The sequence below is a fragment of the Corvus hawaiiensis genome, chromosome 20, assembly GCF_020740725.1.
Source record: "Corvus hawaiiensis isolate bCorHaw1 chromosome 20, bCorHaw1.pri.cur, whole genome shotgun sequence".
Lineage (NCBI taxonomy): Eukaryota > Metazoa > Chordata > Aves > Passeriformes > Corvidae > Corvus > Corvus hawaiiensis.
Genome location: NC_063232.1, coordinates 3,423,109 through 3,449,713, shown reverse-complemented (window position 1 = coordinate 3,449,713; position 26,605 = coordinate 3,423,109). Strand labels below are relative to the sequence as shown.

Sequence of the window (26,605 nt, the reverse complement as noted above, 5' to 3'; positions counted from 1 at the left end):
AATTTTTAGTCTAGTTCCTACCAAAACAACCCGCCCAAACTTGACTCTTTTCTCCCCCCTTGTCTGAGAAAAGATTCCTGGTTTGCTGCCTGCATAGTTCCCCTTGAACTCCCATCTGATGATTAAGTCAAGACCAGCAGCTGTAACTACACCTTGCAGGTCTGACTGCAAAGACATACGAGTTTTTCACATCCTATTTCTGGTGATAATGCAAAGACTATAAAAAGAGCAGAGGAACTTTTGGTCACTCCTCTGGTTTGTCCCTCTGCATTCACCATTGCTCAACAGCTCCAAAGTAGAAAAGTAAAAAAGCCATTCCCTGTCACTGGTGCAGCACAGAGTGACACAAAGATGTGAAACCCAACTGGTTGTGTTCCCACAGCCCCTGTGGGGACATATTCATTCAAAACTCTTACAGGCAGGGGAAAATTTAAACACACCTGCCACGTTGTCACTGACAGCACTGTGAAAGAATAAGATTTTCTAACGCAGTTTGTAATTTTTCAAAGTAACAGCAAAACTTTTTGCTTGTTGGAGCACTTAGATCATTTCCTCGTTTCTGCTTTCTGCCTTCTGAGTAGGTCCATGCTGTATAATAAACGGAATGTGACATAAAGGGTGTCATTTACAACCCAAATGCAGGTGCATAACCATTTTCCTTTGCAAACAGCGTGTCAACTGCAGAGCAGTGATCGCTTGAGATACACCAATGCTGCCATGAAGACACCTGTGAGCAACTCAGCTTTAGTAACACTCCAGCATGTAATTATTGCGTGTGTGTCATCCCACTTTGGCAGCTCTGAAGTCAAGAGTTGTTGTCTGGCCAGTTTCTCCCTGCTCCCTAATTTCAGATGGAGCAAACCCCGTACGGCCGCGGTTCCTCGGCGCTTCCCTGGCTCTGCTTCCCAGCTGAGCACACCGGATGCCTGGAGCAGGGTGGTTTTGTGTTTTTAGGATAGTCTGGAGCCTGAATGTGGTTTTACTCCTTTGGCAGATGAGTTTTGGATGTTGTCAGTGGGGCCCTGCTTTGATCTTCGCCGCCCAGATCCATCCATGCCGACATGGAGGTGTCGTGAGCAGGGTGAGTGCTCCGGGAGCTCTGGGGGTGTTTGGGGTGTGATGCTTCTGGAGAGAGGGAAATCTTCCAGACACAAAGATGAAACCCATCCTTCACAGAGAGAATGTGTTTCTGTTGTGCTTCTTTCTGTTTTTCTACTCTGTAAATCACTCTCCTGAGCTGTGCCACGCTGATTCCTGGGCATTCAGGAGTGAGGAAGGATAGGCCTCATTTAATTTGTATTTGTCAGCCTGGAACACTGTTGCACTTCCTAATTCCTGTGCCAAGGGGATCCAAAACATAATATCATACAAGTTAAACTTTACAGAATCAACTAGGTTGGAAAAGACCTTTGAGATTGAGTCCAACCTAAAATATTCATCTTCCACTGAAAGTTTCAGCTACTGTAGTGACCACTGAAAGCCAAATCCCTAGACTAGTAGAATAAGTTATTTCAACTCAGGAAAGGTCTTCTTTTTATTTAATTCAGAAGTAGGCAGGTAAATAATCTCAAAGCATTTTTCCTCAGGGAAAAACATTGCTTTTCAGAGTTTTTAAAAAATTTCTGTTAGGAAAAACCTTCATGGGAAAGTAAAAATTTCTCACCAAGAACATTTTTGATGGCACCTGATGTTTATGAATGCCCCTCGAAAGTTTAAATATCTCACAGGAAGATGAAGCTCTTCCTACCAAGTGAAACTTTCTGCTGATAGGACTCATAAATAATGCAGAAAAGTCAGAATGAAGTTTTATCAGCTTTGCCCTCAGGGAAGGGGTTTATTTTTTATGGGCCAGTAAGAATTAGGTCGTAGGTGATGGAAAGTGTCATGGTCTGTTGTGAGGCCCCTGTGAATGAAACAGCTCTTGGCAGTCACTTCTCATCCTCTGCCCCCAGGGAAGAGGAGACCTTTGTGCCACAACATCACGGCTGAGTGTTTCTTCTGATTTGTAGGATTCTCTCTTTAGCCATATCATATAAACTGTTACTGAGATATAAAGATAAAGATACATGTGATTTTTCTTGTTCTCAGATAAGCAGAAGGTGAGTCTGTGATAATGTGTAGGAACGGCAGAATTCCATTCACCATTACAGATAAATTCCCTTTTCTTACCCCCAGCACGCTGGAGGTCAGATACCAAGCCCTCGGTGTCCTCAGATCCCCTTCAAAGTAATTCTTAATACTGTAAATCAATGCAGGGGTTTTGTCTTGCTGCCCACTTCAAATAAGCCACTTCTCTGGTGGCCTGTAAGTGACAATTAACGAGATAATGGGAGTAGAAAATAGTTACAGCCAAAGACAAGGCTCTGTATCAGGTTACACAAGCTACACTACTTAGATCTGACACTTTTCAGGCTGCTGCACTGTTTTTCTCTATCTGTCATAGATTACAGAAAATGATAGTGCACTGGAAGCTGCTGATGAAAGCCCAGCTTAGTTTTCATCTCAGCACACAATTAATTGTGATTAAAAATGAAACAGACGCTACCTCAGCACTGTAACAAGGTACTTCTGCTGTGGTGCCTGCAGTTATTTACTTGGGCAGACTCAGATCTCATTTTAAATAGACTTTTTGGCTGGGATACAGTCACATCTCTGCTTTTGAAAGCGTAGTGCCTCTATACTTAAGGAAATCTGTTCTCTTTTTCCTTCCCAAATTGCTTCCTTACATCACTGATGGTTCAGCAGTCCTTCATCATCCAACACAACTTCAGTGCTATCTTTGATAATTTCCCACCTCTCCTCAGAGGTGCAGCCTGTTCTTGAGTCACTGCTAAAATCTCTGTGGTGAAAACCAACTGCAAATGGGGCTTTGAGCTGCTGCCCTTGCAGGAAGGTGTTGCCATCTCTGAGCAGCTCCAGCATCACTCACAAACGAGAGGCTCTTCCCTGTGTGCCTTAGAAATTTATTTCATCTTTATTTCTCCAGCTCTTCATTCCACTCTCCCACCCCTCTGACTTCACACCCCTCCCAGCTGTGCCCTTCTCAACTTGGCAACTCCTTTTGTTGACTTTTGGACATTTTAGTCCGTTCCCAACTATTCTCTTCCTTTAAAGTCACTTCTTTTGTGTATCTATTTAATGTCCATCACCACCACGGTCCCCTTATATTTGATTTATGCCGAGTATCTCATTTGCATCTTCCTCAGGATGGGAAATGGTTTTGGCTACACACTGCTTTGTATTCTTTAAGTACTTGGTAAGAAGCAAATAGCAGAATTATTTATGAACTAAGCAAGACAACAGTCATTTGTTTTAGCTGTGTTTAGACTAAATGTTTATCAGTGTATTCACTGACACAACATGTGTCTGGGGACTACGTGAGTGCCATTTCTAGTGGCACAGACAAACCCCCTCTTCCCACCTCCATCGTGGCAACTCCAAGTTCAGCTCTTCTCTGCATTTACTAAAAGCTGTGGTGTACTTCATATGCAAGTAAAAATATTTTCCCTTTATAAATTATTTCTATGAAAGCTGTGATATGAATTCTTAGGGAATTCATCCAAACTAGGAATGTTTCCTAGGGTGAACACACCTGCCAATGGTGGAAAACACAATAAAAATTTATTTTCATGCCTGTTTCTTCAGCCAGCCTTCACAAGGTAAGGAGTCCTTTCCAATGTTTCAAGTTCCTATTCCATAGAGTGCCAAGAGATTACAGCTGCACTTAGGAGTGTTTGGACCCTGTAAGTTCTCAGTTCTCTCTACTTGGGATTGAAAATTGCCATAATTAAACATTTGTTGTTTATGCATTAATAGACTTTCACTCAAATACCAGTGTATTTGATATTCCTGGCTCCTCTCTCATACCAGGTGTCATGTCTTTTCAAACACTCTTCCCAATCTGCTTTCTGTATCTTGATACTCCCATAATGAAGGAATCCTGGTGCTAAGGCACACTGACAGCACTGTGACAGGAGCAGAAAGTTTCTGTGTACATTTGTCACATTGAGGAAAGTGGAGTAGGAGGGGAGAAAATGTGTAGTTCATTTTGTTCAAACTTTGCAGGCAAATTATTTTTACCATTTGTCCTTGAGTATGGAGGGCACTCCCCTGATTTCCTTGGGAATGAATCCCTGACATCATAAATCTTACTGGGTTTACCTTCAGTGAATTTTAATGTATCCTGAATTCACCTTCTTGCCTTCAAATTATCCTGGGTGATTTAAAATGATGCCCTTGAGTATTAGATTGAGAAACAGGGAGATGGTTATTCATTATTACTGACAGAATTCAGGGTGTTCCTAGGCAGGTAACATGCATCAAGATCCTTTTGTGGCATGTGCTGGTGGTCATTTCCATCCAGTAGAATCATGGGTTTTTTCTTTTTTCCTGAAGAAATGTTAGGACATCACCAGGATACAAGCCCTGGATGTTATCCATGTGATGGTTTAGCTGAGCTCAGCCTGGGCATCCTATTCAGAGTCTGCTGCTTCTGCTGTTCCAATGCAGTGAGAACCTTCAGGGATTTTTCTTTGTTCTCTTCACATCTGGAACCTTCCTTCATCTGTTTTCTGTTGCACAGATCTTCCTGGAATTTGCCACTTTTCTGAAGTTATCTTGGACAAGAGCAGACTGCTCAGATTAACTGTAAATGTGCACAACTTTAGGGCTACTTATAAAAGTCATCGTGCTCTTTATGTTTCTCTAAATAACACACACTGTCGCTGTGACTGACAGGCTCCTTTCAGTTTAATTTAGGCACAGGCTTGAATTTATGGTTCTCCTGGTACCACTTTTAATGGCACTTGCCATAGACTGAAATTTAATGAGTCATGTGTATAACCTTCCACATTTGATGCATGAAATGGTGGGGGCGTGTGCTTAACAATTGAAAAATGAAAAACTCTGGGGAAAAAAGAATCAATATTTGTGTGTTTATACGTGAAGAGGCTGTAAACAGGCAATTTGGTCACTACACTTTCTTCAAAGGAACAGGAGTCAAGTAATTGACATCTCTCTACTGCAGAAACATGATTAAAGATAACAACGAAATTCTTCCACTAATGGGCAAGAAAACAAACCCACCTGGAATTCCCCCTGCAAACCAGCAAGAGAAAAAGGTGACTGAAGGCACTCCCACCAAGAAAAGGTAGGCTCCAGCTCAGTCTAAACCACTAAAACTCCCTGCTTTATCTCCTTTAGGAGATCTTTGCACTGAAATACCACCAACATCTTTGTTCTGTATAACCTCACAAGAATCTGATCTAATGATGGTTAATGCTTCATACATAAAGTGATCTTTTTGTAAGAGATCACATGGAAGAACACACCAGGTTTTATGTAAGAGTTGCTGGCCTGAAAAAAGGGAGCATTTCAAACTCAGCCTGACATGGAAATGTGACAGATTGTGGAGAGCCAGAGGGCTGGGAGAGCAGGAGGTTTGGAAAATCCTACCACAAACAGAAACCTAAATTCACTCTATTTTTCATTATTCTGATGAATGAGACTTCTTTGCTGTTTTATAAAATATTCACTTTCATTCATAATTTATATTAGAGTATTAATAAAGGGATTGAGGGTTTGTATTTAATATGAATGGGGAAATAAAAGCTGTAATTCCTGCCTGATACTATGAAGTCAACTAAGTTACTGTGGAGTGAGGATGAATTTTCATTCATAAACTTTTCATTCTGGATAATTATTGGTTATTACAGCAATTTCTGAAACTCTGAAGGCCTGGCCAATTGTGGCTGTTCTGACATTTATAATTCTCAATAATCAGAGGAATCACTTTTCACAGGAATTGTGCCATTAGTTATTTGAGATCCACTGCTTGGGTGGTCCAATTTATCTTTTTGCCATTAAATTCAAAAAGAAAAGCTCTTTAGTGGCATATGAGGGAGACAAAGTGTCTGAACAGCTCGTGATACACCCAGCACTTCAAAAAGGGGCGATTCCATGGCAGACCGTGTAGTTACAAGAACATTGCCAAAGCCAAGCCCTCAATTACTTAACTCCTATCTCACATTCATTGTGGCCTCAGGAACAGTAACCTTGGGGTTTTTCCCACCTCTCAACGCAGAGCTCAGGGTGTGGCTGGCAGCATTCCTGTAACACACAGCACCGACATCACGTGGATTTTAATGCAGGGCTTTAACATATTCTATTAATTATATGTTCCAATGCTGCTTTATCCTCTTCCTTCAAAACTCTGCCTCCAACCACCCCACCAGCAGCTGCTGCACTCCCAGGGTGGCGTTTCTCACTCTCAGCGTGTGTTGGCAATATTCGCTTTCTTGAAGCGGCATTCCCTGCTTGAAGGTCCTGGAATTTGGGTGGACTGACAATCTGTAATTAAGCACAGGAAATCCGAGGGGCAGGCGGGGAGGAGGCTGTCAGAGGCTGCTGATGTCTGTGGGCAGAGCACCCGGCCACGTCAGCACCTGGCTATTTGATGGCACCCTGCTTTGCACGGTGGCTTTTGGGGTGTTTCTTCCCCCCATGACATCCCCACAAGCCAGGAGAGGTGAGGTCTGTCTGCCCCCAAAGCAGGGTTCCCTTTCCAGCTGTTGGGTGCCAGAGTTAACACCTCGACCACCAAGCCTTTGGAAAACGAGATGAACTGGATAATGCTGTTTTTAGCAAATATCAGCAGGTTGTTCAGTAATGAAACACTGCATTTTAGCAGCAGTACCTGTACTTTACTTCAACAAGATTTTTTGGGGGAAGATGCAGTTAGAAAAAAAACGCCCTGTGGACAAAACCATAAATATTAGGTGAATTGGAAAGGTTTTCCAGGTGACTACTGCAACATTTTAGAAATGTAAGATGGTTTCTGAACAACAGCCCCTGTGGGAGTTGCTGCTTGCACCACTGAAACTCCTCTGCCTGTGGTGAGCTGTAGCAATGTTTTACTGAGATCCAGTAAAACCAAGCCATTGATTTTTGCCTCTCAACTCTGCAGGCTTTTAAAAGGTGAAATCTTTCCTATTACCTTTTCTGTGTTGTTTCAAATTTTATTTCTTTTCACTATAAATATTTATATAATTATTTTTAGGGAAAGTAAAGTTAAATGTCATGCAGGCAAGAGGACACATTCAGGCCTGGCTGGTGGAAATGCCTGATGTCACTGAACATGTGACCTTTCAAACTTTCTGATTTCATCATTATCACTGCTGATGGGCTTGAAATGATCCGTCCTGATGGCTCCTGGCTGGAGAAGCAGGGACTGGGATTAAAAGCAAAAAGCGTTTGTGTGTGCAGGACACACGTGTGGCTGGGCAGGGACAGGAGCTGGGTGCAAGGCTGGTTTAGAGACTGCTGCTTACACATGTCGGGATCTGATGCCATGTGCTCTAAAAATACCTTGGGAATTTTGCCCATCTGTCTGCTTGGAAGAGCTGGGCACAGGCTGGAGGCTGGGATCCCCTCAGGGGAAAGCAGATAAGCCTCTGCTCCAGCTCAGTCAGGTTTAATGCCAGGAGAGATTAATTGTCAAGCTTGCCCTTGGTAGTTCTTTTCTTGGTTTACATTTGGGCTTGCCTTTTATCACTGATATTTTTTAACTGCACTGTCTTCAACAGTTCCCACTTTTTTCTGGAGATTGATGGCTTTGAAAGCAGTGCAACTCCCAATAACACCTCTCCCCCCGTGTTTTCCAAACCGATGGATTCAAATATCCGCCCGTGGTAAGTTACAGATGCACAAGCAATGGTCCTGCTGCAAATACACCTATTTGCTTCCCAGCAGCTTCCCCTCAATTCTCCTTGGGCCTCAGTGCCAGGATTTCACGTGACTTTTCATAGTTTTTGGTCACTTCAAAGACAGAACTTGACTGGAGATTTATCTTTGGTTTTATCTACTGCTGTCCATTGCATGGAATAAATCAGGCCTCAGATTGGAATAAATTTAAAATAGGTATTTTTTTTTTTAATCTTAGCCTCTTATTAATGATGCATTAGAACAAACTCCATGCTCTCATTTGAATGTTTTCTGCTGTGTGAAGGCCACAGCTTAATTTAGCAGCCCCTCTTCCCAGCTGGCTGCTGATGTCTTCCCTCTATTGCTCATTAACAATCAAATGTGGAAATGCTGAATCTGAAATATTCAAAGCAGCCATTTATGCTGAATGAATAGAGAAAAATTATGACTGGGAAGAATACACTTAACTTAAAAAAAATGTGTGGGGTGCTAACAGCTGATAATTACCAGTAAGGGAAATATGTAACAAATCTGGCATAGACCCAGAGTGGCCAAAGGTTTTTGTGTCTGAGGATGTCTGGTCAGCTTTTAGGAATGAGCTGACAGGCTGATTTTGGTTTCAGAGGAGAGGTGTCCAAATTTCCCCCTTGCTCAGGAAGTGACCTGCACATGTGCTTTGTCACCACGTTACTCAGCTTTCTGCAGACAAGTGGCAGATGGAGTAAGAATGGACTCAGAGCTCCCAGATTTATTTCAAAGGGAAAGGAATACCTGCAGAGCAGTGCTGAACCCTTGCATTGCTGTCCATGCATCTGTTTGATCAATATTTAATAGCTCAGGTTCCCTAAATTATTAACCTGAGTTAGTTCACCCAATCTTAACCTTAGAGAAAACAAAAGTACAAATAAAAATCTCATTTATTCTAATTTTTCTAAGTCAGATCTGCTTTTGGGACTGTGTGGAAATTATGTACAGCAATTACAAAATATCAATGCAATTGAAAATCCTTTAAATGTATCATCTAAATATCTATTTAGGGCCTAGTCCTCAATTTCTTTCAAGTCAGCCACAAAACACTCCTGAGTTGCCTACAGTGTTCTGTGTAGTCAATCTTTAGGTAAATCACTTTCATTGTGGGCTTGCAACCCACTTACTGCCACTGATTTAACACTTGTTTTGTGCCAGATGACAAAGTAAGCATGTGAAAAGGAAGGATGTCAGCTTCAAGCATTGAGGATGATGCATAAAAAAGCAGTGATCATTTAAAAAAAAGAAAAAAGTTCCCGCAGTTTCAGGATCTGTAGTGAAATAATATAATAAAACACAAAGCAGATTGCTTTCCTAATGTGGTCTTTTAAAAAATATAATAAAATCCTGCGAGACTCTTCATTTTTATCACTCACTTTAAAGTTCCTGTGGGAGATAAAATGACAGAATTAAAAGGCCAATGTCAAACTGGACTAATTTAAGCTCCAGTGTAGATACTCTGTCCTGCCATTGACTGTTTCTTCATGCAATCTGCCAAAATACCTGCTAGCATCTAGGCACATGTGCTTTTCTGTTCTCTGCAGTGCATCTGGAAATGGGGAAGACATGGATTCCCCACAGTCTCTTCAGGATGATGCCACTGAATACAGCCCCAATGTTGAGAGTTGTGGGTGAGTGGAGACACAAATATTTCTCAGCACATTTTCAGCTGATTAGTTCTGTGGTAGGGTAGATATTACCTATTTTTCCTGCAGTGTTTTAGGAAAAAAGGTCATGTGCGTGCATGCCTTTCTGATTCTTCAATAATTAAATGTTGAAATAAACAACTCTAATCTCTCAAATCTCATACTTAGTGTGAGGATCCTTTATATATAATGTGTGTTTTATCATAATGGCAACACAGGACCTACACACCACAATTAGGCATGGACTATTTCTGCTCGGCGGAAATATGAAATTCTTCCTTTTTCCAGAATAAAGGATGATCAGAAAGTGGTGTAAGATGTGAGGTTAAACTCTCTTCTGCTGTGAGAGAGAAGGTGCAGCTGGAGAGCAGCTTTTTTCCTAGAAGAATGGATAAACTGGAAAAAACACAAAATACTTGAAAAATGTGGTGTTTTATTATAAACCCCCTCTCAATAGCCCACTTACTTGCAAATAAGCAATGTGAGAAATGTTCTGAGATATCCATGGAAGTGGGGCAAGTTCGTGTGGTCTGGGGCGAGTAATTGTATTTGGTTTTCCTCTCATTAATAAAATAAAATAAACCAGGATAAAGTAACCAGCAATTTCATGATGGTTTCTCGCAATTCAGTGCTAACACATCCCAAGGCCCTGAGCTGACAAGTGCCAGGAAGAAGCTGAAGAGGAACCTGTTCCGGGCAGTGTCCGAGGGGAACGTGGAGGAGCTGCAGCGGCTGCTGGCAGAGCTGAAGGAGCGATCGAGCGCCTGCACCAACCTGCCCGTGCCAGGTGAGCTGGGCACAAACCTGGGGGGGGGTTGCCAGCTCTTCTGGTGGCTCAGGTGCAGTCTAAACCTGGGAAGTGTCTTTATTTCCCTGTGAGTTTGGGAGTTATGGCACTGGGACGCCCAACAGGAAAACCAAGGGCATTGGTTGCCTTGGTGCTCAAATATAAAGTGAGCAGAATGGAGTCATGGTTTGGCAAATAGTTTACATTCCTCTGTATCCCTCGGATTTCACCCCTAATGAACAGAAGTTTAATGAGTAACAGTGATCTGATCTCAGAATTCACTCTTGTAGATTACCTGATGAAAAAATTCACAGCTTCAGACACCGGCAAAACTTGTCTGATGAAAGCTCTGCTGAACATCAACCAGAACACAAACGAGATGGTGAACATGCTCCTGTGCTTTGCAGAGGAAAATGGCATTTTGGAGAGATTTATTAATGCAGCATACACAGAAGATGCATATAAAGGTATTGCCATCTGATAGCAGTTTCAGGTATATGGTTCAACATGCCATCCATAAAATAATGATGGTTTAAATCCCTTAAACCAACTTCTGTTCATTATCCCTGGTGCCATCCATTGTGAAACATCATTAATGTTTCAGAGTGCACTTGAGAGACTCAGCCCTAAGTTCCTGTGTCTGTTTTTTCAGGCCAGACAGCTCTGAATATTGCCATTGAGAGGAGACAGTATGAAATCACCCAGAGCCTCATTGAAAAAGGAGCTGATGTCAATGCCCGTGCCCAGGGTATTTTCTTTAATCCCAAACACAAGCATGAAGGCTTTTATTTTGGTAAGTGGAATTGAGATATTTCTGGAAAAGTTAAGAAGGAATGCCCAAAGTTTTATAAAACGAGCTCAATCCAGTACAATCAATATGTAAATGTGCTTTCATATATTAGTATGCTTAACACAATATTTTCTCTTCTGATTTGAATGCCTGAAATAAAACATGACCACTTGTTGCATTTTATGATCCTGTAGGTGAAACTGCACTGGCTTTAGCTGCATGTACCAACCAGCCTGACATAATTGAACTGTTGATGGACAATGCCAGGACCAATATTTCCTCTCAGGATTCCAGAGGAAACAATATCCTCCATGCATTAGTTACCGTGGCAGAGGACTCCAAAACCCAGAATGACTTTGTGATCAGAATGTATGATATGATTCTGCTGAAAAGTAAAGACAGAAATCTGGAAACAACCAAAAATAAGGAGGGTTTGACACCACTGCAATTAGCTGCAAAAACTGGGAAATTAGAGGTGGGTGTGATTTCAGTAGCATCTAAGAGAAACTGGTGCTCTGACACATCTCTTTCCAGGCTGGTTATGCTGTTTTGTATCAGTATTTGGTGAGCTAATTTGGTTCAAAACACAAACAAATATTTCCACTGCAATGTTGTTTTTATGCTTCAAGGTTTCTCTGTAACTCCCCCCCTCTACAAACTACACAAGCTGTTTAGAACCAGCCTTCTGTTGTACAGAAATTCTGCATTCATCACCAGACAATTCCAGAGAGCTCACTAGAACTGCTCTGCTGTGCTGCTATAGAATTTGGTTTTGATAAATCAACTGCAGCATAAAGAACTGACAGTGGAATGATTTAGAAAGTAATTAAGTTAAAGGAAGGCAAAAATGAGCACATGGAAAATTGTGCTTTCATGCTTTAGAAAAATATCTGAGAGAAAATCTGAAGGCATTAAAACCACTTATTTCTTAGAGGTTTTCTATCTCCAGCACCCCTCACTGAGTAACACAATTACAAATACATTAAATTGCACAACTGTACATAACAGGTAAAAGGTGGGAGTTTGGGCAAGTATGGCCATATGCTGTCTCCTTTCCCATGAACAACACAGCTGCTGACAAATGATGCTGTTCATGTTTTAGATTCTGAAGTACATCCTGAGCAGAGAGATCAGAGAGAAACCCAACAGGAGCCTGTCACGAAAATTCACAGACTGGGCCTATGGTCCTGTTCAGTCTTCTCTGTATGATCTGACAGAACTGGACACCACTGCTGACAACTCAGTGCTGGAGATCATTGTCTATAATACAAATATTGGTGTAAGTTACCTATTTTTAAATAAAATATGTATTTTTTTCTAGCAGCACACCCATTTCAGATGTGTCAGCCTAGGCAACCAACTGAGTTACTTCTAAAAGTAAACAGTAATTTTTGGTTCTCAGTTTTTGTATCGGGAGCAAGATAAATTTTATACCTCTGGACATTGTCAACTGTAAGCAAATATGCATATTCAGCTCCTGAAACACAGGTGAGGTATTTTGGGGGTGTCTTTTCCTGCATTTGAAGCCTTAATCTGCCTTCTAGAGGAACATAAATATGGCCGAGCTGGTCAGACCAAATAAACTTTACTTAACAGGTTTGTATTTTAGGTGTTTAGGAGTGTTTGCTTTTCAAATCCAGATTTTTGCATTTGCTGAATTCAAATCCAGCCGCAAAACTTCCAAAGGAAGCAGGACCAGAAGTTCACAGAACAGTTTTAGCTCAGTCATGATTCACCAGGCTGAGAACGGCAGCGTATCCCAGCAGGAGGGGGAGTTGTCCCTTTGTCCGTTCTCAGGGTGGGTCTGACACATCCCTGAGCACAGAGGTGTTTCCAGAGCAGCAAGGATGGAATGGAATGAAATACACAAAATTCATGCCTGAAATTCAATTTCCTTACAGGCAGCAAGTTGAAATATTTAATTTTTAAAAAATCGTCTTTCTTTCTCCTCAGAATCGTCACGAAATGCTGACTTTGGAGCCTCTGAATTCACTGCTGAGGATGAAATGGAAGAAGTTTGCACGGCACATGTTTTTCATGTCCTGCTGTTTTTATTTCCTGTACAATGTAACATTAACATTGGTTTCCTACCACAGGCCTAATGAAAATGTAGTGAGTACAGCAGCTGAATCTCACCAAATTTTACTGACTTAAAATGCATGAGTATTTCCTGAATTGTATTTAAAATGCTGAAATAAAACCAAATATTTGAATATCTGGGTGTAGAGAGACCAGGTTCTCCTACATCAGGGTGGGAGCATCACATTTGCATTTTGTGGAAGTGACCTAAAATACAAATACATGATACAAAGACTGTTAAATTTCTGAAAGTGTGGAGAGGGTATTTTGTTTTTCCTTTAAGAAGGAAACTTCTGATATTTCAAACACTTCTTTTAGGGGGCTGATTGTGTAAATAAGAAGAAAATTCTCACTGGAAGGGAAGAAATTGTGAGCCCAGGGTGTGAGGGTTTCTGGTGCTTTGCCTTTTACCCTTCAGGGATGGAACTGAGATTTTCGTTCTGGATTTGTCTTGCAGGCTCCTCCTTACCCACTCGCTCTGACCCGTGGGGTGGGGTGGCTGCAGTTGTCAGGACAGGTGATGGTTATGTTAGGAGCACTATTTTTAGCCATAAAAGAGGTAAGACCTTTTAATAACAAATACATAACAAAATACGTAAAGAACTTCTCTAAATTTATGAATACACTGATGATGATATTGGCAATACACGTGGAGTATCTGTGATATATGTAATTTTTAAATCTTTGGTACAATCACTTATTCAGAATGAGCCTGGTTTTATATATTTGAATACAACTGTGACACAAACATGAGGGTATTTTCCTTTCAAATTCTCAATGCAGAGATCGATATCAATATTGTCAAATTATTGGCTTTAAGGACAATTGAATTGCAACTGGTAATGAAAAGAAATCCCACGGTATAATTTTGCCATATACTGTAAGTAATGGCAAATGTAAGTAAGTAATGGCAATTAGTGTAAGTAATTAAAAACAGTAACTGAAACTATGCCAGAGACAACAGAATTTTAACCTTTGAATTTACAGCCCAAAAAAAAAATTAATTCTAGAAGTTACCATGTGTTATCAGTAGATGGATTAGTTTTGAACACCAGTTAAACTATTTTGAAAAATAGATTTTGAGGCCTGTTTTCTCTTCCACCATGCCTGTAATTTATGTATCTGCCTGCACAGAGTGTAGCCATCTTCCTGCTCAGGCCCTCAGACCTGCAGTCAATTCTCTCTGACGCCTGGTTCCACTTTGCATTGTAAGTTTGACATGTATATATGTATATTTCATACTATATATAAAATCCTTCCCTATCTCATGGTCACAGAGAATGTGCTCCTGTAGCAGATATTCACTTTTTCCTTGAAATTATCAGTTTTAGAGGGATGGATGGAAGTTTACCTGCAGCTTTTCTGTAACACAAACTATTGGTTGCTCTGTTGGTAACAATACCAGGGTTGATGGGCATGGAGTGGATTTTTCCCACCTGCCAGTGTCTTCCCTGTTTGTGAAAAATCTGTAATTATTCTATCAATTCATTAAGCTAAAGCTGCAATTAAATAGCTTCTAAGATATTATAATATTCTAAGATATTATTATAATAAAGACAGATTTTTAATGTCTCTGCCAGCAAAATCTGCATTAACTAGCTGTTTTGGGGAGAATAGTTTACCTAAATTAAGCTTTAATAAATTTAATCCTTATATGTTAATATACCACTTGCACTGACCTATTTTATCTTTAAACTATAATGGTAATTTCATGGGGAGAATAAAAAGCAGCAAGAAATAACAAATGAAGCATAAAGAGCAAAGAAATCTTGTTTTCGTATTTTTCCATTCTGTTGTTGGTTTTGTGCTAGTAATTTCTCTTTTACATATATGTTTGTTTTTTAACAGTTTTATACAAGCTTTGCTTGTGATCTTCTCTGTCTTTTTGTACTTGTTTTCCTACAAAGAACACCTGGTGTGTCTTGTTTTGGCAATGGCCCTTGGCTGGGCCAATATGCTCTATTTCACCAGAGGTTTCCAGTCCATGGGCATTTACAGTGTGATGATTCAAAAGGCAAGTTTTTCCTTTGTTTTCCTTTGTTTTACAATGATACTCCATTGTTCCACAATCCAAATCAAGTCTATTCAGCAATTATATGTAATTTATACTTAATTTTGAAATGTTTTATTTCCAGTTTTTACCTATTATTTCAGCAGAACACACTATATAATTTCAATAGCAGGAACTAGTTTATATCTTCATATTGCCATTTTATTGCATTAAATAGGTGAGTAGCTTGTGTTTTTTCCAGCTAATGTAGTTCTGCAATTTAATTGCATCAGAATCTGTAATGTCTGTGTTGTACAGAATTAGTCACTCTCAGAAGAACACACCAGGCTTGAGATAAAAAATCAGACCTTTGGGTTTGTTTGCTCAATGGAAGCAGCCTGATTCTTTAGTGTGTGCCTCCCCTGTATCCCTGTAGAATTCATAAGCACAAAACTAGTTCTGAATTTTAATTTCTGTCCACTGTTTCATTCCATTTTTAGGTCATCCTGCAAGATGTGATAAAGTTTTTGGTTGTCTATATCGTGTTTTTGCTGGGATTTGGTGTAGGTAAATATTACTGGAGAAAAGCACTGATGCTCTGTGTGAGTAAAAATTTTAGCAATATTACGAATAAGAACCCTGTTTTCATGATGAGAGCTCATGTTGGGGTTTCTTCTGGATGTTAAGTTTAGATGTGAACAGATGAGGGATTTGGCTCGGTCTCAAATCCCTGGAATTTCATTTGGATGTGGGCTCTTTCTGCTTCCTGGAGCTGTCATCTGGCTGTGTGTTGTGGCTGGGCAGCTCTGGCTCTCTTAAGCATTTTGAGTTCTTTGGGATGAAATGCTCTGTATTCCTAAATAATGATTGCGACTGAAATTTCCTTGTGCTTTCTTCCCAGCTCTTGCTGCACTGATTGAGACGTGCCAGGAGGGTGGGGAATGCCATTCCAACAGCAGCCTGGGACCTGTCCTGATGGATCTTTTCAAGCTCACCCTAGGACTGGGTGACCTGGAGATCCAGCAGAACTCCAAGTACCCCGTTCTGTTTCTCCTGCTCCTCATAACTTTCGTTGTGTTGACTTTTGTTCTTCTCTTGAACATGCTGATTGCATTAATGGGAGAAACAGTGGAGGATATTTCTAAGGAGAGTGAGCACATCTGGAAACTCCAGGTTTGTTTGGGAGTTTGCTTGGTGGAGTGCAGGTGCTTGGGCTGAAATCCTCACACTGACAGAACAGGTTGGGTGTTAAGAATAATCTCCATTTGTGTTTGGGAGTGAATAAGTAATTGCAGTATTAGAGAATTGTGGTAACTTTGGAATTAACAATCCTAAAGGTGATATCATGGCTTGGATTTCCAACCCATGCACTGTCACACACCTTCATGACTTTCATTCCCCTGGATATGTCACAGCATGATGTGTTCCACTATTTTTCCAGGAATCTGTGAATCCCTATTTGCACAAATCATCAGTGATGTGTTATTTGCTGTTGTTGGTGTTGGCTGTGGGTGGAGGTTTGACCTGTCATAAACTGCATGCTGTGAAATCAGAGCATGGCCAACCATACTCATGTAACTGTTTACTGTCAATAGAGAGCCAGGACTATTTTGGAATTTGAAAAATTCTTACCAAAATGTCTGAGGAAAAAATTCCAGCTGGGAGAACGGTGTAAAGTGGCTGAAAATGACACCAGGGTGTGTTTAAGGTAAAGCAAAATAGAATCATGTGCTATTAATTCTGCTCTCTCTATGTTGCTTCAAGTTTATTTCTCCTTAAAACCCTCTTTAAAATATTTCTATTATCTCTACAAATTATGCTATATGTACAAAAATATGATTTGGTTCCTTTTTCAGTTGTAACCAATTGTTTAAATAGGGAAAATGTATAAATTTTTATGTAGACAATTTTTTGGTAAGAAAGCAGATTTTCATCTTCCTGTGTTTTTACTGTAGAAGCATCAAATCTGCTTGCAGTAAATGTCACTTTATCATAATCTCCTTTGAATGTCAGCTTTAAAGCAATCATAGTTAAGTTGATTGGTAATTGATGATTACCATATTAAAGAACTGTGCTGTTTAATGAAAAAAATTTAAATATTTCAAGATTGTACTACCAATGTGTGAAATTATGAAGTTGTCTTAGTATTATTCTCATGTTCATATAGTGCCTAACACTGCAAAAGACATTCAGGCTTTTAGTCCCAACAAAGCAGGTGGTAAAATGTCACAATCCCAGGAAGGAATAAAGGGGGAAGATCAATGATGTAGCTGGGGGATAATGCATGGTGATAACACAATTTATGTACAATGTAAACAGGATTAATGAAGTGAAATGGACCGAGTGGAAAACCCATGTTTCATTTATTAATGAAGATCCAGGGCCAACAGGTACTGTGGAATTTTGACACCTTATTTGTACAATCTCTTCTTCTTAGAAATGCTTTTTTATACAGTTTTATACCTTTAAAAATATAAACTCTTCTATTAAACCACACATTATTGCTAGAGAAACTAATGGTTAATATGGCAGTGGTGTTTAATTACTTTTAAAGACTTGGAGAGAGGGCTGGTTACAAACAAGTTTTGTAATATATATATTGGATGACATAAGTGTTGGCCAGGAAATCAGAGACATCCATCTGCTGCCAGGGCAGGAGTGTCCTGGAGAAATGAGCTCCCTCTGGGATGAAAAATGTCTGTATAAGATATGGTAGCAAACTGAGAGCTTGCTGTTTAAATAAATACATCTTTTTAACAACAAAAAGAAGTGCCGAACTCCAATCTTGCCTATACAGTTTCTACCATATCCTGTTTTGTTTACAATGCATTTTTTTGCAGATCCAAGCAAAATTCAAGATAATTCAAGAACTAATAGCAAAAACACCCTGAATACGTTTGAAGAAATGGATGATTTGCCTGAAACTTCTGTCTAGTTGTGCTGTGCTTGACATGTGGCTCTTCTGAAGGTTAAAAGCATCAGCAGTGGATGCTGAAAGCTTTGTGGCTGTTTTGGACAGCTGTAACCAGCTGGAACACAAACTTTCAGTGACACAGTCTGATGGCTTGAACCCATGTAGCAGAGCAGCTGAGCTGAAATAAATGGGACTATTTCACTGGGTCAGTTCTGAGCCTCTCAAACTGTTGCTGTCCAAGTTTGCCTGACGCTCCTCAAACTTGGCTCGAGATGTTTAACTGGATAAAAAAGGTCAAATGTGAGATATTTCTTCCTTTTGTGGAAAATTAAGGTCATCATGATCCCAATCTGCTGATTTTTGGACTCTCTTACTCATGAGAAAGTCATTTTGTACACTAAGAAAAAAAAAAGGTTCTTGTCATGGAGAAAAGCAAAGCATTTCAGTTCTGAAGACGACTAAATGAAGTAGGTTATTTTGAAATAACAATGTTCTGGGCACATTTGCAGCTTTTGCATTGACTGTCAGTGTTACTGGAGGCTTGGTTCCACAAGTTGGAAAAAGCCTCCTCACGTCCCAGGAGCTTTGCCTGATCTGTTTTCCTCTGTGCAATCCCCAGGGTATGACGTGGAGTTTACTGCTGTTTATTTATTGCTGTGTGTCTGTGCCTTCCCATAGAAAAACAGGGCAGAAATATAATTCCTGATGGAGGACATTTGCTCCAGTCACATCATCTTTACATTTCCTCCTTGGCTTTTCCATGCTGTTGCATCTTCCTACATAAAAAGTTACCACACTAGAAGTTCTTCTGAATTAATTTTTGCATTCAACCACTTCAGGAAAATAAGTAGTCAGTATTTCTTCCCCAAATGAACAAAATGAGTTCAATGCAATGCAATTCCAGACTTTATTTTTCATTCAGAGGACTCTGTAATGCATTTCTGTAGCTCTTATTTCACTGCCTGTGATGACCAAGTACTATGAATTATATTTTTAGTTTTCTATTTTATGTGTGTGTATATATAAGGAGAAACATTTGTTCTGTGTACTTTTAAATTTCAATCAACATGTGTCTCCGGTGTCATGGCTTTTCATCAGAATTATTCATGTGGTGCCTGTTTTAAAGGTGCTATTTTAGGTAAGACTCAGGGGAACTCAGTTCTGTGTTTGAATGATAATAAGAATTGCATTGGATTTTGCAGCTGTGGGCAAAATGATCCAAAAGACTTTCTTAAGACAGAAGAGAGCGTGAGGGAACCCTCCAGTGGGAAGGATAATGCAAAGATATTTACAGGGATGGTGAACGTGGGTCCTGCTGCCCAACCAGCCTCCTACAGATGCTGTGTCCTGAGTTTCCAGCCATGGCCTGGATGGATGGGATCCAAAGGAAACTGAAGTTGTATTCTGGCAGGGCACAGGAATTTGAGGGGAAGGACATTTGCGTACCCACAGACCACGTAACACCTGAGCACTGTTTGGCTTTCTCAGTAGGAGATTGTGAGGATGAGAAGAAAAATTCCGGCGGTCTTGGAATCTTTAAGCTTTGCTGGTTAATTTTGCACCGAAGCTGCCAAGGAAGGACTGCACAAGGTCTGTTTGGATTCTTTCAGTGCCAGTTTTTGTACAAAGGGAAAAAATACCTCTTCACACATACTCAGGAACCAGGCTGAGCCATGAGGCTCTGGTCACTGGAAACACGGAGATCTCTGCGCTGTGCTGAGGCCACTCTGAGCTGTGAAACAGGGAAGGCACAAAAAACCCTAAAAGAATGTGCTGTGCCACTGTCCAGGTACAAAATGGTGTGGATGAACCCAGGAGCAAGCTGGGGGTGGTTTCTAGAAGCTCTCACTGAAGATATACCCTCCTTGTGTGGCCACAGAGCTCGGCCACCTCACATGAACCATCTGCTGTCTCCAGGCTCTTACCAAGGACACTGAATAATGACTAGAGCAGGTCATTCTGTGCTTTTTATACCATGTTTATTTAAATTAAGGAAATAAAACTTGTCATTCAATAAACATTCTGCCCTGTGTTTTTATTTTATTGCCATAGGGGTTAAACAAAGGCAAAGAAAAAATACTTTAAATTTAGTAGTAAATAAAGACAACATCACTTTTCAGAGGTAGAATATGGGAGTTATCTGGACAATTAATCTTTCAGTAAATAATTAATGTATCCTTATGCAAAATTCTTAATGTTTATCACCAAGTTGTCAAATACATTAAAAACAACTTTAGAAAACTAATTAAACCCCCATTTTTTCCTCTTTTTAAGATATTATGACAGACTTTGTCTCTACAGACACAGAACAAGTCTCCCCATATGAGATTCTTCCTAATTTCCATTCTGAAATGCTCAGGTATGGTTCGTGCACTGCTCTTCATCAAAACCAGAGTAACTGCCTAAATCTTGACTTAGATCAGAAACAGCTTGAATTAATTGTGAAATACACTGAAATATAAGACTTTTTAGACTGTATTTCTCTGAAATCCTGGTTCTAGCTTGTTTTTGTCTTTCTACTTACAAAAACAAGACAAACCCCAAGGCTTTCACTTCAGCACAGTGGGGGTCAGTCACGTATGCAGATAACATCATTTATTATACACACCCTCCCCCTGTTTCTCTCTGCCCAGCTTTTCCTTTGTCTCACATTTTCTGTGTTTACCTGAGGAATTAATTTCAAGGATCAACCCATTGTAAAAAGTGTTGGTTATTGAGGTTTGGGGTTTTGAAGTAGAAAAGCTGTAATTTTTATGTACAATGTAGTACTGTGGATGGAGCTTCTTCATAAAAATTCCATAAAAATATTTATAAATTCTTTGCATCTCTAGGAGTCTATTAAAACAATAAAGAGTCATAATCAGCATTATGACAATAGGTCTCAAAGTGCTCAGCAAGGTTAATTAAAGTACAATTTAAAATTAGATTCTGCATTTATTTATCCCATGAGTTACTTCTGAATGACCCTGGACTTCACAAAGAAACCCACTTTTTCTATGAAAAATCTGTAATAAGCTCTTAAGAAGTGCTCTGGTCTGAGACTGATGACCTGAGGTGTTTTGCAGTGAGTTTGATTTTCTCTGTTTTTACAAAAGCTTGGTTCTTTTCATAATATGCAGCTTCATTAATAAATGTTGGATAGACTGTACAGTTCCCCTGATATGGAATTATTTCTCCACCAAGAGTCAAAAATAGAGGATCACCATTCTTTAGTGGCTGCCAGTCTTGATCCTTAGGGAAAGAAAATAAATAGAATACATTTACTTTCAAGTTTTTGTGTATTTTGTGTGATTTCTGAGTTAATGCTAATTATGCTAATTTCTGCAGTTTATGGCAAATGCTTTTAAAATAATTCCTTTTAATCTTAATACATAATTTTGTGTGTCTGGCCCTCATTTTCAGAATTCACTGGTCTAGTGAACTAGAAGGAAACTGCAGATGCTCATAATTGATTGAAAACACACTCATTTTAGAATTAAAAGTTAGGTTTATATTCTAAAATATAAGCTATCCTATTGTCTTTTTCTTTGTAGTGATTTTAGATTCCGTGATTCCCAAGACAGTTCCTGAAATAATGAATGTATGACCTCAGTGAGAGAACCTAACCCTAGGGGAGGTCTAAAGTATTCAATAAAACCCATTGGCAGTATTGGCATTTTAAATATTTATTACTAAAATATACAACAATGTAGCAGAAGCAACACAGGAATAAGTAAAAAATGTCACAAATGGAAACTCTTCTAGAATTTACCTGTAGTTTAGGATGAATTATAGCAGTAATTTCACCATTCTTATTCCTGGGATAATCTACTTTCTCCATTATTTTAAACACCTCGATGGTGCATGGTGGAAATTCCTTTCCTAGAAAGAATAAATGTAATTTAATGTCAAGATGAAAAACTGCCTGTTAAAAAGAACATTGCATTATTTATTCTCTGTAGAATGGCTCAAATCATCAGGTTGTCCCCTCAAAGCCAAGTTGCAGAAAGATGGTCCAGTCATGTATTTGGGCATATGAAGTCCTGGTCTAAATTTGCCACTGAAATGTTACTTTTCAGTTAAAAATATCTATTTTGTAGACGAGGAAATCAATGAAAGGTCTGTTTGCTAGTGTTGCAGCACAGAGTGGTATCAGTGGTATTTAATCTTTACTATTCCAGCAAAATAATGGAAATTCTGACGTGCATAACTGCATTATTTTCCTTCTACTTAAAAAAAAAACCCAACAAACCTGACAAAAATATACTCTGAAATAATTAAAAACATTTATTTTGCCAGAGCGTGTTTTAGGTATTGCATAGGTCTGACTTTGGTTTTAGAGAACAATTCTCCCCCACCTTTTACCTGTTTAACTGTAGAAGGTTATAGACCAACCAATTTTTAAAAATATTCTCATGAAATAGTCCACTAACATGACACAGGAAGCTATAATTTCTTATTACCTTCATTAAAAAGTTGCACAAAATCAAGGCCATGTTTGACAATCTTCCTCATTTTGTCCAAAACATCACCTCTAGCAACACCTTGTGGCTGGGGCCCCACCTCAACACCTGTTTGGAGATGAGGGAGATTATTAATGTCACTTAATGTCACCGTCACACATCACATGCTTACACTGCACAGCAAAAATACGTCTGATACATCAGTATTTAATGTTTAAGAGGGATAGTAAGGCACAGAATCATGTGGCTTTTTAAGGTAAGTACGTCCTTCTTATAAATATTTTCTGCAAAAAGTGGGTTAATTGAGTTTAAGGATTTCCATCTGGCTTCTGTATTTTGTAAGCTAGAACTCTGATTGTGTAAATCAGAACTCTTCAGAAGAATGGATAATTATATACATTTGTTTTGGTAAATATATTATCAAACAGCTTCTGGTGATCAGAGCACTCTACAGAAGTCAGTGAACACATCTGAAAACAGCCATATTTTAAAATCATTGATGGTGGGTTGGAAGAGCCTTTAGATTTGATATTTACCAACAGGATGTTTTGCCACAGATCGAGTTGTTGCATATTTCAGGCTGGGATGTTCAATCAGCAGAACAGGACAAGGTTCTGGAGCCAAAGTGTTCTGTGGAGATGGTTTAAAAACACCTTTGTTATGCAAATGGTTTAAAATGTTGTGCCACAAAAGATTACTGATGCAGAAGTGATTTACACAATGTCTTCAATATGTTGCCTTTATTTCAGGGCCCTCAAGGAAGTAGGACATCTTTAGAAAATGCACAAAGCTGTGTTTGTTGGTGTCTGTTCCATTAGCTGATGCCAGGCAGCTCCGCTGAACCAGAACTGAGCACAGTTCTAGTCTTGAACTGCCAGCAGAGAAAAAAAACCTCCTCAGCACGGTTCCAAAACTGAGAACTGAAATGCCATAAAGCAGATTTCAACTATTTATTTGGGGTTAGACTCCAGTTCTCTTATGGGGACACAGATTGTGAATTAAGCCTTATTTTAATCTTCCTTATTGACGTTTTTGCTACTTGAGGCTTCTTTCTTGAATACTGCCTACCATTACTCTTCATATAATTTTAGTCATAAGCTTTCTAGATCTTTTATAGGGATATTAACAGAATACATGTAATAAGAAAAAAAATGTTTAAAAAGACCTTGTTTCTAAGGAAAAAAAAAAAATTAGAATTCCACACCATTGGCCCAACCTGGATTCCATCAGTCACTGTCCAGGTCACCAGAATTCAACCAAATTATGCTTAAACCAGCACTTCTGCAAACCTCACTCTACCAAAACTTATCAGCTTCAGGAACAGCAGAATCAAACAGATACTAAGGACACATCACTGATAAGGGAACATTTGTCATTACCTACTTCCATTATTTTTTTACAGATCATTATTTAATGAAATTAATGTCTAACTATTTAGCCTGTGTGACCCCAAGTTCCTGACAGATCAGTGTGAAAGCAGATTAAACTGCATTAATTTTCATAGTTGTTATTCTAAGTATTCCTCTTTGCCCATCAGTCTTTAATAATGCTCATTTTAATACATGAAGATATGATAAATTTAAATCTGAATTACCTGATATTATAATTAAATTAATAATTGCCTCTGATTAAAAAAAAAATCATCCTATGAGTAATGAAATCTTTTAAACGGTTTTGCATAATAAAAAATAGTATATTTAAAGAAACTACAAAATAATATATAGTAATACAACATTACAACTAATAATCTATTTTAATAGTTCATTTAAATTAGTTTTACCTTGATATAATGAACCATTTGAATTGTAAAGTCATCCCTGGAGTTTTCAAGAATAATGGTACCACCCATGTTAGAAGTGGTGTTGTGAAGGTCAAAAATAAGGTCATAGGCATCATCACTACCTTTGGGACCAAATATATGATTGATTTCCTGAGCCCTCCTCACTTCATATGGAATATCTTCCACCACTGGCCTGCTGTTAATATCAGCACAAAGAAATTAGTAAGCTCATTCCATGGCTTTACAATCAACAAAATATGTATTAGCCTTTTCTTTTTACTTTGATTCCAAAATTGACTGGAGTTGAAATCACCTGTTTAATTACCAAACTTAAAATTGGCTGAATTTGTTGATGAAAGCAGCTAAGATTGTCTTAGAATTGTCTTATTATTATGTGTCTTGTGCAGAAGGGTATTAAAATTAATCAAAATTTGGCTGGAAACTACTTATTTCTCCTTACACCCCAAAATTTCCCCCTATGCATAAAACTAACAAAAAATTTAGCAACAACTCAGAGCACTTCCAAGACTGGATCCACCTCCTATTGTAGACCATATTCAGACATCAGTTCATGATGTTTTGCCTTGGGACATCACCCTCAAGGTCTTTTTAACTTGTTTTATTTCTTGTCTTCTCATGATCTGGTCAGACCTTTACAGTTTATTCCTTTAGATTCTTAAGGCTCAGTGAAGATTTTGCTGCCTCAAATTTGCTCCTCCAAAGTTTTAGTGCTTGCAATTTCAGGAGACTCTGTATATTGCATAATTCACCTTTGTATTCTTTAGTTCTGCCCTTAAAATTCAACATTTCGTCACATAAGACTGTTAATTAATACTTTTTATTGAAGCCAATGGGACTTCCACCATTACTTTCAGTAGTATCAGGATTTCACTCTCCTTTTTCTGATTTTGTAAAATAATTTGTAATCTTGAAGGTTCTACGCTTAAGGGACCAGGGGAAGGTACTCCAAACACTCAGTAGTGCTGTAATAGGACCAGGCAACTTCACAGCATTTACTGAGAAATATTGGTTAAAATATGAAGACAACCTGCAGGTGTCTTAATATGGTGTTTTTTCAAGTGTTCTGTGTTCGAAGCAGCTGAAATCAAACAAAACCACTCTTTTTTTGGTATGTTTTTCCAAAGTAAACAATTAAAAGAATGGCCTCAATGCTTCTGTGTTAACATCTGCTTATCTTAGATATAATAATCAACAACAAAATTCTAAGATGAAAAGCCAGATGGAAAGATGTGTAGGGTAAGAGTAACTGTGCTTGCAAAATATACACAGTAAGTATTTCTATCTGTGATATTCACCTTTACCATTAAAACTTTTCCAAAACAGAATTACCTGGTTAGCAACTATACCAAGAATGTTTACATAGCAAAGTACTCCTCTGGAACAGATGTCTCAAAAGCACAGAAACATCAAATCCTATTAAAAATTTAAGAACAGTTACTATTTTACAGAAGTTATACACAGTATTTCTTCTAAAATAAGGAGTCAGTTAAATTATTGAGATTTTTGGCTATCCTTTTGCCTTAGAATAGATTATTTCTGACTTGAAGTTTTTCTAATTTCAAGTTTTCACCTTTTCCTGTACATAACTGGAATTAAACACACCACCCTGATTTCTGTGCCATTCTGTCATATACTCAGATGTCTGTTTAAGTTGCTTTTATCTATTATTTCTTGGAAGTCTAATTGTATTCAGAAGAGCTCCCAAACTGAATTGCACAAGACATGAGAAATAATGACTCTCTGACTCAGAACAGTGGTACTCCAATTCACACAAATGCAGCTCATCTAATACTAATTTAAAATGCTGTTTAGGATAATGTGTTGGTTTGAGACTGATTTTACCAGCAGTAGAAATGAATATGTTAACACTCATGCAGTTTGTTCTTTTTTTGGGTTAAAGGTCAGTAATTTCAGTTCTGGGACTGCACTGTTAAAGTAGTAGGGGAACTTGTGTTTAACATTTTAATCTGGGAAGTATTAAACTTTAAAAAGGAGGAAGTAAAACAAGAGAAAGCACAACTGCTCTTACCCAAGACTCTCGGGGTCAAAAACCCGGTTGAGATCACAGTCAATGTACCTCGTGCACCTCTCCACAGCCCTGGGGTTGGTGAGGAATGGTTTCACTTCCACTCCTGGTCTCTGGATCTCGGCTCCATCCTGCTGCCAGTGCCTGACCAGGAGCACTCCCGATAATTCATTGCCATGAGTGCCCCCGAAGAGCCCGACCCGTCTCACCGGGGCACACGGGGAACTCATGCTCTGCAGCAGCTCCAGCAATTGCTGAGGGCAAAACACAGAATAATGCTCAAGGAAAACTTTTGTCTCTGGTGGGGGAAAAAAAAAAAAAATCCAGTAGGAGATTCTTTCTTCTGGTTAGGTCAGATGCAAAAGAAAGTGAATTAATTTCCCCCAAGAGTTCTCGACTCCC

General features: G+C 39.0%; 2 protein-coding genes across 4 annotated transcripts; one reads left to right on the top strand and one right to left on the bottom strand.

Moving 5' to 3' along the window:
- The first annotated feature begins 824 nt into the window (after window positions 1–824).
- TRPV3 (transient receptor potential cation channel subfamily V member 3) lies at window positions 825–19,952 on the top strand. 3 transcript variants are annotated; one of them, XM_048324746.1, is made up of 18 exons: window positions 825–1,081; window positions 5,027–5,149; window positions 7,584–7,688; window positions 9,273–9,359; window positions 10,004–10,161; window positions 10,452–10,628; window positions 10,814–10,954; window positions 11,146–11,426; window positions 12,054–12,230; window positions 12,905–13,060; window positions 13,488–13,589; window positions 14,165–14,238; window positions 14,879–15,044; window positions 15,521–15,587; window positions 15,922–16,193; window positions 16,616–16,728; window positions 17,340–17,410; window positions 17,861–19,952. In XM_048324746.1, exons 2-18 carry the CDS (start codon window positions 5,031–5,033, stop codon window positions 17,953–17,955), a joined length of 2,361 nt encoding a protein of 786 aa, XP_048180703.1. In that variant the 5' UTR covers window positions 825–1,081; window positions 5,027–5,030; the 3' UTR covers window positions 17,956–19,952. The 3 variants fall into 3 exon arrangements, with proteins under 3 accessions (XP_048180703.1, XP_048180704.1, XP_048180702.1); XM_048324747.1 differs by having other exon boundaries at window positions 12,905–13,063; window positions 19,137–19,952; XM_048324745.1 differs by having other exon boundaries at window positions 12,905–13,063.
- Window positions 19,897–26,605, bottom strand: ASPA (aspartoacylase). The gene is made up of 6 exons (XM_048324748.1): window positions 26,207–26,605; window positions 24,157–24,352; window positions 22,913–23,006; window positions 22,377–22,484; window positions 21,686–21,795; window positions 19,897–21,165 (listed from the first exon to the last, which is right to left on the bottom strand). The coding sequence occupies exons 1-6, from the start codon at window positions 26,431–26,433 to the stop codon at window positions 20,953–20,955; spliced, it is 948 nt and encodes a 315-aa protein (XP_048180705.1). The 5' UTR covers window positions 26,434–26,605; the 3' UTR covers window positions 19,897–20,952.

Coding starts and splice junctions, on each gene's coding strand:
- TRPV3 (XM_048324745.1), top strand. CDS start 5,031: ATGATTAAAGATAACAACGAAATTCTTCCACTAATGGGCAAGAAAACA. Junction 5,150..7,583: donor GGCACTCCCACCAAGAAAAG/GTAGGCTCCAGC, acceptor TGTCTTCAACAG/TTCCCACTTTTTTCTGGAGA. Junction 10,162..10,451: donor CACCAACCTGCCCGTGCCAG/GTGAGCTGGGCA, acceptor TCACTCTTGTAG/ATTACCTGATGAAAAAATTC.
- ASPA (XM_048324748.1), bottom strand. CDS start 26,433: ATGAGTTCCCCGTGTGCCCCGGTGAGACGGGTCGGGCTCTTCGGGGGC. Junction 23,007..24,156: donor AAATGGTTCATTATATCAAG/GTAAAACTAATT, acceptor CCATCTCCACAG/AACACTTTGGCTCCAGAACC. Junction 21,796..22,376: donor TGTGCAACTTTTTAATGAAG/GTAATAAGAAAT, acceptor TATTCTTTCTAG/GAAAGGAATTTCCACCATGC.